The sequence below is a fragment of the Prorops nasuta genome, unplaced genomic scaffold, assembly GCF_024137725.1.
Source record: "Prorops nasuta isolate Cenicafe-Biocafe unplaced genomic scaffold, Cenicafe_Pnas_1.2 PNAS00003, whole genome shotgun sequence".
Lineage (NCBI taxonomy): Eukaryota > Metazoa > Arthropoda > Insecta > Hymenoptera > Bethylidae > Prorops > Prorops nasuta.
Window position 1 is genome coordinate 942,643 of NW_027116800.1, and position 12,757 is coordinate 955,399.

Consider the following 12,757-nt stretch of genomic DNA (forward strand, 5'->3'; position numbering starts at 1 on the left):
ATACGGAGCGCACGGATAATACGCTTATTACCATACGAGATGGAAAATGGTTGTTTCGGTGAAATTCGAAAGCAAGCGAGTAGATTAAGGGGGGAGGCGTACCAGATTCGGAAATGGAGGGGCTAACAAGAGCGGAACGATCGGAATTCCTGGAGCTGCTGGTGGATGCGGTGCCGAGGGAGCATTCGGAGACGCTTCGTCGTTTGAGCATGGCTGTCGTGGCTACTGCCGTCGTCGGCCTCGCTGCCTCCGCCGCAGCCACAGCCGCAGCCGCAGCCACCGCTGCTCCAGAGGTCGGCTCGCTCGAGCTAAGTCCATGCAGAAGGCCTTGTTGAAGACCCTGCTGCTGCTGACTCGTCAGCTGCTCCAACCGTCGCCTCAAAAAACGTTGCTCCCGCGACAGTTGCTCCTTGTGCACCGCGTGTTTCCGCTCTCTCTCCTCCAAGTTCTACGAACAAAACACTCGATTATCCCACTGCTCCTCCTTGCAACATCAATTCGCAACCTAACGCATCGTTCTTCGCATATAAATTAACGCGTGCTTCCATCTTTTCCCACTTCTGCTCTTACACTTTTCTCTCATTTTTCTCTTCAACCATTTATTTGTGCGATTAAAAACTTGTCAAAGCTAGCTGTGACACGGATAAAAGTTAGTACTGAGTTAGACAGTGTACAAATGGAAGAATTTTCATATTTTCCTCGAAGAATAGCGAGTTCGACTGAGAGATTTGATTTTTTTTTTACTTTTTGTAAAAAGAGTTCTTCCATATTTTTTGTAATTTCTCCTATTCGCTCGGTTTAAAGAATCAACTGGCATGCAATAAAGGTTAAAACTCTGTGATAAGGATAACAATTACTGCGGATTTGGAGAGTGTAAATGTAAGAATTTGTATATATATATATATATATATATATATATATATATGCATATTCGTTGAAAAATATTAAGTTTAACAGAGAGCTTTGATATTTTTTTCATCTTGCAAACGGACCGTTTGAGAGATTTTTTGTTCAACCGAAACGAGTCATGCAGTCCCTCGGTTTAAAGAACGAAATGAAAGTAAAATGCAGTATAACGCATAGTGAATTTCGGACTTGCATGGAAATCTCGCAGAGTTAACAGATCCCAGTGTAAAGGACGTTATCTTTATTCACCGGACGAAGGAGTATTAAGCGATGAAAAAGCCGAGAAACAGCGAGGTAAATATAACAGGCGGCTCGAAGATAAGAATTGTAAGTGGATGCACATTTCCAAGTGAGTTTTCCGCTTAGGACGTGGATGTATTAGAGTTTCGCGATACTTGAAAACTTCTGTAGCTTCGGTTTGACGGTAAGTTTACAACCGAGATAAGCGTAAAGCGTCTCGCCTGACTTGTTACAGTCTATAACTACTTGCTAGGAAATGTAGAATTCACGTGACACGGAAAAGCACTTATTTTTGCCGAGCCCTATGCTCTACTCTATCTTTACCTGCAGTATATACACACCTGTCCGGTGCTCATGGCCTACGTACGTCACAACTAAGTAAATGATCTTTGCGCGAATGCATCATTCATGCATCGATTTCACGCTGAAAACTCGAGAAAACCATGGGACAAATATTTTCACTCGGCAAATTCCAATGAATTTCTCGCAACAGTTGTAATATATCAGTGCGACTTCCTCCTTGCTTCATTTTGCAAGATTTAAATTCTACTTTCGTTTTCTTCCTTTTTCTCCTCTATACTTTCATCTCTTAAGTTTTCTATACCAACAATTACAGAGGGGAGATTGATCTATTTGGAACTTGGGAAAAATGTAATAAATAATTATGGAGACCATATAACCAAGGGCTCTAACAGTTATCAACGATTCCAACCGTTCCGGACTCGTAGTTTCTATCCTGCACTTGTAGCATTTTCAAGTTTAGCAACGCGCTTTTTTACTCTTAGCAACGGATGGAAACTGCTCGACCAACCACGATTCTTTTCAGCTTCGTTGACGGACATCTTTTCCGTCATCTTCCTCGCTAATTACGACGACCCGCTTTTCTCACTGAAATCCTCCGCTACGAAGCTTTTCCAGCAACCCCTCTTCGTACTCTACTCTCTCATTCTCTTCTGCCTTACCCATTCCTCATCATCCTCCTTGTCTTCTTTGTGCAAACCGCATGAAATATTCAAACTACCCCCACCACCCGCTCACTCAACGCTATACATCAACGGATTTTTGCAGACTTTATCGCGCACCCTTGCGGATTTAACGACGTACGTCGGAAACATGAATTATTTTCTAACCGTAATCTGAATAACTTTTCCTCCTTTTCGACACGCGCAAGAATCTCTCTTTACTCGTACGTGTGTACTTGATTCACTTTCCTTTTCTTCCCAATACTACTTCCTAAGGAATACCTCTGAAATAACAATTATTTTTCCGTCTTAAAATTATTTGTTAAAATAATTAACGCATCTCGTACGAAGCACAATCGATCGTGTGCTTTATAGAATGATTGTGAATCTTTAAAAATCTTGAACAATAATTTTCACAGAAACACAGAATTTTCTTACATTTTTCCCGAATCTTGTTTTAAAATACAGAGCTGAATTATATAATATTATAATCAAAAAGATTTGACTAAATTGTAATTATAAGGTAAAAAATCTTAATAATTAGGTAAGCACCTTGATGAAACGCTTGGCCTTGGTCAGGAGGCCCAGCGTGGTGTGTCTCGATGTTTCCGGTCCCAATGGTACTAGAATTTTCAGCTTCTCCAAACAATGCCTGAGATGGGCTCTCCTGCAACACACAAAGAAACATTGCCATGCATTAATAATCGAAAAATTCAGCAACGTTACGACTTATTTTCCGAATCCCGTCAAGTATACTACTGTAAAACTTGTAAATTCAGCGAGTAGCAGATTTTTGTTGAAGATGTAAAGTTTTTAAATAAAAGTTTCCTTCGCGAGTCGAGAGAATAGTGATTGAATCGACAAATTTTCTGCGGAGAAAACACCGAGAAGGCAATTCATCCAACAGAATGGAGTAAGATTTTGGTGAAGAGGCCATTAAGACCGTTTAATTATAAGTTTCACACGAAGGAGTTTATTGCTGCATGGCCAGCGGATGAGAAGCGTCTCCGAGCGTCTTTTCCTGTTTTATGACGAACAATAAGTTTGCTTAATATCGTCTCATTGGCCACTCGCCATTGATCGTCATGCCAAATGTTCGCTGTCCACTATTTGTCTCTATTCACCCCCTCCCTGACGAAGCTCCTCCTCCCTCTCACATACCTTTGAGACTCTTAAAGGTTCACAAATTTTCTAAAAAAAGAATTATTCTCAACCCAGCCAAGTGCTTTATTTTTCAAAAAATTCTTTCAATTAATAGACTATAATTTAAACGTATAGAATTTATCCTCTTTGTACCACGTGTGTGTGTCTTTCGTATAATAAAAACAAAATTACAGCATAGGTTTGCTCGGCGTAATTAGGAGAGGGAAACGTGTTAATAATGGATAATATAATATGGTTTATAAGTTTGCACTTGGTAATTTTGTTCCGTAATTATAATGAATGTCCGCCAGTTTTATCAAGAGAATAATAAGAAGCTATAGGGTAGCAAGTGTAGGACTGTAGAACAATTGGTGTATAAGCTTGCTTTCTTGCTGCACAATACGAATTTAAGTTTCCTTTTAAGACTCGCTATGCATTTTAACTGGACCGGTTTGTATGGGAGTCTAAAACAAAAACGAAAAACATGTCTTGAAACGAGAGCCGTCACCTTAGCGCGACAACACCGTCTCGGAGTTGATTTAAGTAAATACGTAACAATGTTGCTCTGGTTTTCCTTTTTGGTACAGTCGAGACAAAAAGGCACATCCACCGTCTGCTTCGCGGAATTTTCAAGAACAACGTTGCACCGAATTAAGGAGCGAATAGTGGGCCGATTCGGAATTTTAAAAAAGCGATCAAAGAGGGTCAAAGTGTAAGCTCCGAAGACAAAGCAAATTTGAGATTCGCTATAGTTATAGGTGAGGCTAAGTATTGTTGCGGAAGATTAATTTAAATTAAAGTGTTTTACGAGTCAGAGGTCGGAATGGACGCTTTCTCCTTGGGTAAACGCATTCGTCGACTATTAGCACACAACTTACGACGTACAAAGCATACGTCTCTGTATATGTATTAATGTAATCACGTAGTACTATCTTGGTACGTGCATGCGTACACAGTCATGCGCGATGTGTAAATCTCCTGGTGCTTTGTGCACGATTGCTCAAAGACCCGCAAAACCCTTTAGGTTTTCCATTTTACTGAAAATTACCACAACTTTAAATCCCTTCTCTCTACTTTTTTCCTCTACTTCTTCTCATTCCCCTTCCATTCTTTTTCGCCAGAATTCTTCCTCTTTCTCGCAAAATTGTTTCTAGAAAAAAATACTTAGTCTCTCTGGAAACAGTTTAGCGCTTGGTATAATAGACTTGGAAGTTCATGCGTCATTAAGCAATGTGTTTCTTCAAAATTTGCGCCATTGCTCGAATAAAGGTTTTAACTTGACAAAGTAATTTTTTGCGTGGAACGAGTGATTTAACGGTACCGTGTCTAGAGAGCTGGGATAAAGAGATAAAAATTATATTTTTTCGCTTGAATATTTTTCTGGATTCTTACGGTGCGACTGTTGCACCGGACTGAATATGTAAAGGGAAAGAAGGGGTACGCGAAGAGGGGGAGGGGGTTGAAAGTGGAAAAATAATAGAGCCAGAGAGGAAGCTGGATCAATCAATAGCACCATGTGACACAGGCATTATGAAATTCCTGTTTCGCCTGTTCGGCGTACCAGGATCTGATGAATAAATACTTGACGCGAAATTCCCCACGAGAGCTCCCATGCTTTTACCCCCCTCCCCCCCCCCCTCTCTCTCTCTCTCTCTAACCATCCCAGGAGTCGGCCTCGACGGAATCTTCAAAGCGGGAATCTCAACGCGTGTCGATGTCGCCAGGAAATTAGTAAATAATTTGTCGGTCTCGCTCACAGTATCTCACTTAGCCAAGAGGACCCAGTCAGTGTACAGATTAGTAGGGAGGGAGGGGGGAGAGGGGAGGAGAACCTAAAAGAGAGAGAGAGACGTGAAGTCACAACCGCATTTTTCATCGGATCAAATTAACGGACGATAGGTATATGTATGTATCTTCCTTATCGAATCGTTTCAATCGCTAATTACTTCATTAAATTACTGTTTATCCAATTTAATACCTCGACAAATTTTGCCAATCATTTCGTTAATGCTTTGCTAATTTGCCTCTATTCGCCCAACTAATTGATCGCATTTTATCAGCATTTCGTTATTTGCACTATCCGTTGATTAAATATTTGCTCAAGTGGAATTAATGCTTTGAACAAATTTTCATTAACGTCTGATATCCAACGCTCTGATTAATTTCATGATTTGTTTGACACGATAGTGATTTTATCCGACCAATTGATTTTTAAACGTTAATTTTTCTCAATTTACTGCAACTGCTTCGCAATTTTCAATGGGTTTTCGTAAGCTGTGTCCATTTTCTGTCCGTTGTACATGAAAAATAGGTTTAAGGATTTAAGGACGATGAGAATAAGAATATGAATTAGTTGCCTCTCCGAACGTGTATAATTTTACTTCGTCATGGGACTATTGACGAGAGTTATAAGCTATATTTTTCCACTACTTCCCCCCTGATCCCAGCCATCCCTATACTTATGAGCCTGCTACGATCTTAAAAGCACAATTAACGATTATAATGGCTAGAGGTTGATAGTGAAAAGCTATATAGGGTGTATTTTGCTTAAGAGCAGTTTCACGCAAGGATGATTAAACCACAAAAATGTCGATACGATAGTAAGTGACACAGCGGAAAGCAATGTACAACAAATTCATCCGGCTTTGTAACATTTGTCAAATGAACTACGAGTCCAGTTTATTCGCTTAATGATGAAATTCAATGAAAGCGTTAACGAATGTGCCAAATCAACGAATATTAACGTGTATCTCGTAAATTATGGAGAACAATACAGCAAAAATATCGAAGCATTAAAAATAAAAAGAATAAAATTCTTGGAAAATTTAACAATGATTGAATAACGAAAAATATGTCGTATTGTTCCTGAAATTATTCACACACACATCGCGGTGCAGAGTTTCAGTCGTTGAACATTGACCATTAGTCCTCGGGTAAAATTAATATAATGAGAAAAATGTACGATCTGGATGGTCAATTTTACAAATCAGTTCACCTCAATTGCCCTTTATGAGGTTAATTTATGTTGTGTGTACGATGTTACATAAATTTAAGGGTGCTTTGTACGCATGCGTAACTTGGTAATGTATGTGATTTTAGTTAATGAATATCTCCTGGAAGGACTTATTCGCACGCGTTGCAAATGCAGGACATCGGTTAATGAATTTAATTAATGACAGTGTGTAGAGTAGCGAGTGCGAGGTGCTAGTAGGTGGGTCTGGTCTTATTTGAGAGGGGGAGTCGCGGGGAGCGAGGGAGGGGGTATAAGAGACGAGAGGGGTATAAAATAGAGAATTAGAGGGAATTGGATAGACGCGCTGTTCTATTTAAGTCGTAATGATGTGGTCATAGAAACGTAGAAGCCTCTTTGCGCGCGTCTCAAAGTGGCGCTTTTGAATCTCGGCGCTGTTTATGTGTACGTGGCTGCGCGCGCACGTGTTTTACAAGCAGAGAGGACAGTATGTTTCCTTCCTACAGTGCTCTCAGAAACTTCCACCTTGGGCATAAGGAATTCATTCCTTTCACCCTCTCCCTTTCTCTCGTTAAAAGCTTTCACCGAAAGCTTTCGCCTTTGCTTACTATACCTTTAACGCTTGGACAGTTTGCAACTGAATGCATGAAACTGCAATTGCAGCAAAGTATCCTCTTTGTCCACGTAAGATCGATGATAATAACCAGTGCTCCCTTCTTAATTTATCCCTCTGCGATTCTAGACATTTCTACACAATCATCTATAATCAACCATTTATTCCTATGTGAATCACATACTTCTTCATCAAATATATTTCAATCATACTCTTTTTGCTAAATCAAACTTTGTAAAAGAAGCTTTGGTTATATCATTCGTACATTAGTATAATACATTAAAGGATTAGCGAGTTATGTGAAAACTCTAAAATTAAGTATCTTGGCTGTAGAAGCTAACGTATATATATATATATATATATATATATATAGTTGGAGAAGAGGATTTAACGATTTGCCGGGTGTACAAATTAGTTTTAATGAAAGATTTACGAGTTTATGGAGATAAAGGGGAAATAATTGGAGGTTTGGGACGCGAAAAACGATCAGTAAAATTTCTGATGACGCGACAAAAGTGATTGTAAAGATGGGGTGATGGAAATGTTCAGGGGTGGGGGTATGGTTAGGGAGAATATTACGAGGTTGTTTACAGCCGACTGTTAAACCGAACTAACTCATGGTCGGCCAATGCACTCGCTGCCCCGACCGCTTGGCTGACTGACTGCTCGACTGTTTGTCGAATTAGTTGGCTTATATTAATACTACTACAGTTTATCCGTAATCCTGATGGTCTCTAACCCCCCCCCCCCCCCCCCCCCTCCTCACTTATTGTAACTCCACTACCTTTTTGCATTTATATATTCTCTCTCTCTCTCTCTCTCGTGCAAAAAATACAACATGATGGAAAAATAAAGATTCCATTCAGGATTTACTCAAGTCCAATTTATTTGTTCTACTTAGTTTTTGGTGTGCGCAATTTAATCGCTAAATAAAACGGGGAAATTTTATATTCTGCCCTTTTCTCCAATTTACTCATCTGTATAAAATGACAGGCAAATGAGACGATAATTTGAGGAGCTTGGAGATTCGTTTGTTTCTGAAAAGGAAGAAATTTGATTTGAAGGTGAAGGACTGTGAAAATGTTGGCAGTTAACAGCGTTCGAAAAGTAATTAGGCAAGGAGGGGCAACGAGATGGACTGGGCAAGCAAGCGGACAAGAGTCCTAGATTTTCGAGAAATGCAGGCCACTCCGGATACGGAAAGCCACCACGTCGTGCATAGACCAGCTCGAGTAGCAATAAACCAACCGAAACGACACTAGTTCATTAATTCCCTCCGGCCGCTGTAGCTAATAACAAAAATTAGCATTAATCAATTTTCACACCATGCATTGCTGCAATATGCTGACTTTCAAATCGCCCACGAGAGCTAGTCCTTTTCATTCATATAATAAGCATTAATCAACCGTAGACCAGCCGCGCATTTGTAAGATTTGTCAAGAGCATTATTGATAAATAGCGGTGTGGATTAATCTTCTTTTATTTATAATACAAAATATCTGAATTTCTTATTTCGTGATTTGTCTTGTAAATTAGCAAATATATAGTCATGTCTTCCCATTTTTATGACTTTTTATATTCCCAAATATAAATAAATATGCTAAAACATATCTCATGTTGCAAAAAATGTAGTAGGTTTAGCATCGCGTTCAAAATGAAAAAGTTTAGCGTGACTGGTGGTATCTTACTTGGTAACATCATTGATATATTTGTCACACCTATCGTGTTAATTTGTCATGTCTTAAAATAATTAATAGAGTTCGCACATCGTTTTGTTTACGGTAGCAATCCTACAGAATTTGTCTTTGCGAAAATGTCTTTTAAATTTCCTATTGTAACTATAAATAGCTTCTATTATGGGAATTTTTCACGAATAAGTCATTGTTCAAAATAATAGAGACAAATGTTACAAAGTAGCCATTTGTATAATTATCGATTAATAATTTATCTACGACTCGTTATTATAGATGTTTAAGAGAAGAGGCTATTATTGAAATTATTTGTAATAACGTTTTTAAGCGCAAGAAATTTTATCGAGTCGCTTAATAATGCTAAGAGAGTAGGTATAAACTTACTGCCAAGAACCCTGCACTCCTCTTTACAGGCTTTGACCTTCCACCACATAAAGATGGAAAGGTCCCTGGCGGTTAGCCTGGTACTACGCCTTATCTACCAAGGTCGTCGGAAGCATTTGGCACAAATATCCCTTATTTTCTGTTTTGAAAAATATATAAACACGCTCTTTCTGTACATGGTTACAGTCTTATGTCCGCATAAAGAATAGTGTCTCGGTCAGTAGTAACGTAAAAAAAACGTTTTTAGTAAGTTCATTCACAATTTTTTCGCAAAACGTTATTTTACGACTACACACAAAAACTGTTGACCAAAAATAATGTTCAACTGGTAATGTGGTAATTGGAAATTTGAAATATCAATGAATTATTTTTATATCTGTTTCTCGCAACTAATTATATATTGACAGTCTTTTGAAAATGATTAAAAAAGAAAACTTTGAATTTTTCATGTAATCTTCGAGGGGCTAGACTAGATTTTCTCACTTTCAAAAAATCGATGTTTTTGCATAATTCGATAGTGTACTATTGAAAGAACGTTTTCCTAAAGTTTTATAATCATATTGTAAATATGTTCGAAATGAGAGCCTATTAGGCGGAGCGCCGAACAGCTCGCTCATTGTTCTGCTCCGAAGGTATCATAAACCACAAATCCACATTGCGAAGCAGCGTGTCCACCTAAAACCTATATCTGGGGAAGTCCCTAAACATTTGTATAAGCTATATATACATATATTTAAAAGGTATAACAGTTTGCAATGGCACACGTTTCTCCAAAACATCTTCAGAGCGGCTTAAAACCCCTAATATTGGCCAATATTTTTGCAAGGGATATTTTCAATGGTGGCGCGCATGAAATCCACGCGAAGTATATTTAGGACGATGGTTATAACTATTGCGAGCCCTGCGCAAAAGAATATACCGAGACTCACGCACGCGACACCGTGCAAATCGAAGCAGCTAGTGGAGAAAAAAGGCGCGGCGAGGAGGCTATATATAAAGGAGGCTCGCGGATAGCTCGTAGACAAACTGCATCCGATTGATTGTTAATTATTATGATTCGTTAAAAGTTCTTACACACATAATTTTAACTTCTCGAAGGAAGGACCGAGCACAAGTGCTTGCGAGATAAATTGTTACAACCCCAACACACTGCTGCGGTATTATAATAAGGAGCGGGTATACGGCGCGTGGATTCACGCGAGCGAGATGCAAGTATTTTTGCACGGGGATCGGGATTCGGGAGGGGACGCGCAAAACGAACGTGCTGCTGCGGCGCGCGGCGGCGCGTGTGGTCAGCGAAGCTGGTCCGGGCCTAAACTGCATGCCCTTCCACTTTCACGTGCAAACCTATATATATACAGTTATATATGAGCCGGAGGGTTGGAGGGTGGGGGCTGGGGTCCGTTCAGACCCAGGTTGCTCTCAATAAACCAAACAGAGATCAAATTTTAACTTTGGAAATGCTTAAGACGAAGACCGAGCTACAAGCATTGTATCGAAGGCCAATAAACTAAGACAATTGATTTTAGCCAGGACTCGACTAAGCTTAAATTCCATTTATTGAAACCATGCACCCCCAAAATGGTTTCACTGCTGCGTCGACGCTAGCTGGAGGTCTGTCTGTACTTTATTCTTCGCCCTCGCAAACAGAGTTGTGTCTTCCAAGTCCACGGAATAAGGATAAAGATTTAAGCGAATGGTTAAAAATGTCAACGAACGTGTCTTTAACAGACTTGCCCAGTGAAGTGATTGGTTTAATATTAGAATATAAAGATATTTCGATTGTTGATGTATTAAGTTTGTCAATGACTTGCAAGAAATTGTACTGCTTAATTAACTGGCAAAATGTTTGGAAACGAAAGTACTTTCAGAGGTAAGTTTTAAAATATTTTATAAGTATAGTTACTCGTTCGCGAGATAGAACTAAATAAGTAAATTTTTAATAAATGCTAAAATTGTTAGTTTAAAACTCACAAACACCTGGTGCAGAATGTTTTAATAACATTTTTAATTTCTTCGACTATATTTCTCAATATGAATAATCTGAATACTTTTTTTAAAAGATGGCCCTGGATGCGAGAAGCTTACGAGAATTACGTTAATAGCGAAGATACGATTGTTTGTTGGAAAAAGTTGTACGAGGACAGCTTAATGTCTATCGTGAAATTAGAATATTTAATTTCTTCTTATGCTGCAAGGAATATATATAAGCGTCAGTATTACGTGCACAACAATTGTACAATTGTTTGGTGGAAAAAGTTGTGGGAGGACGGCTTAACGTCTATCAAGAAATTTAAACATTTAGTTTCTTATGGTGCAAAAAACAGATATAAGTCTTCGATTATAGTGCCTGAAATTGGTTTTAGCTCCGACTATTACAACGAATTAACTAATTTAATTGACACTGACAACGGTGTGTCGCCTTTAATCTCCGAGTTTATCTTTAGAAAATTTGGAAATACTTTTATAAGGTAAGAGAGATTTTTCATTAAATTAGCTCTAAATATATCAGTTAAATATACTCGTTGAGCAAATTTATGAAGAAACTATAAGATTAACATATATCACAGTAAAAAGCAATAAATGAACCATATGCAAAAAGGATCTCAAAAAGTCTTAGAGTGGTAAAATATCTCGAAAATTACTGATGAGAATAAAAATATAAAAGATGGTTTTAGAAATCACTGGAGATAAATTATAAGATATGCATCAAATTAATCTACGGTTGCATTTCGAAAATTAAAGTTACATTTATGTAGTATGCAGCATACCTAACATGGAAAAATTGATAACGTCAATTAATAGAATACTATATATATATGTATAAACCTTACCAGTTTAGTTCGAAACATTTTTTATTTTAATATCATTGGTATGGAGATATTTTACTTGGCGAAAAATCGTTGAGAACCCTGTATACTGTAAAATGAATATTTCTTTGCTGTATTTAATACATACTTGATCAGCAACTAAATTCTGAGCATTTTGCAAAATATGCATCGATCTGATAATTCCAAATGTTAAAAAATTACGTTTTTTTCTCACCTATTATGTTCTATGACAATGCATGCTGTTTCAAACTTTGCATATTATCGTGAAATAACCTATATGGCTTAAAAGTTTTTTCTATAAAATACTGAAGCACATCATGTTTATGGTAATTAGGCTGGGATAGTTAGTGGACTGACTAAAAAACCAATTTATTTCAGAAATGATTGGAGACGTAATGTTTTTGTCAACAGAACGACAGAAGATATTGAAATTTTTAAACACATGAGGGAAACGTATGTGACAAATAAATGGATGAAACTCTTAGATCTACCTGCAGAAAAGCAAACCCTATCCAAATTTGGTATCCTGGCGCTCGAATGGTCAGACGCACATTATAACGCATTCGAAAGAATAACTACAAAAGCATTCGACGACTTAGCAGAGAGAGCGATGATAAATTTACATAAAACGTGTCCCGAGCATCCAATATTTTCCGTGTCTCAGGAAAAATTAGACTATTGGCGTGAGAACGTCATAGAGGATAGCCAATGGAATTACATTGACTGTAGAAAAATCGCAGAAGCATTGCGTGTTACAATGCTAGAATTAGAAGATGCCGAAGCTAAGTTACGTCTGGTAGGTACATTCCTTATAGAAAAATTAGAATTCAGTATAATGTTGGAAAGTACTGGAAGAAGATTAGGATTCCGCTGTGAATGTGCCACTTACTACGAAGAAGGCTCTCATCACATTTTTCTCAAGTGGAAAGAATGCTCCGATAGCGACTCAAAGGCCGAAAACGTTTATTTGGATTTTATATACGGAGGTGAATACTTGAAAGAAAAAAACTGTCCAT

General features: G+C 38.2%; 1 protein-coding gene across 7 annotated transcripts in view; it reads right to left on the reverse strand.

The window, feature by feature from the left end:
* The window catches only part of LOC136772107 (max dimerization protein 1-like), an 83,912-nt gene that overhangs the window by 14,820 nt on the left and 56,335 nt on the right, over positions 1-12,757 (reverse strand). For all 7 annotated transcript variants that reach the window (XM_066724813.1, XM_066724811.1, XM_066724812.1 and 4 more), the window contains 2 exons: positions 2,661-2,775; positions 103-448 (listed from right to left, as the gene is read on the reverse strand). In XM_066724813.1, the coding sequence (XP_066580910.1) occupies positions 103-448; positions 2,661-2,775 (461 nt within the window). The remainder of the gene's footprint in view (positions 1-102; positions 449-2,660; positions 2,776-12,757) is intronic.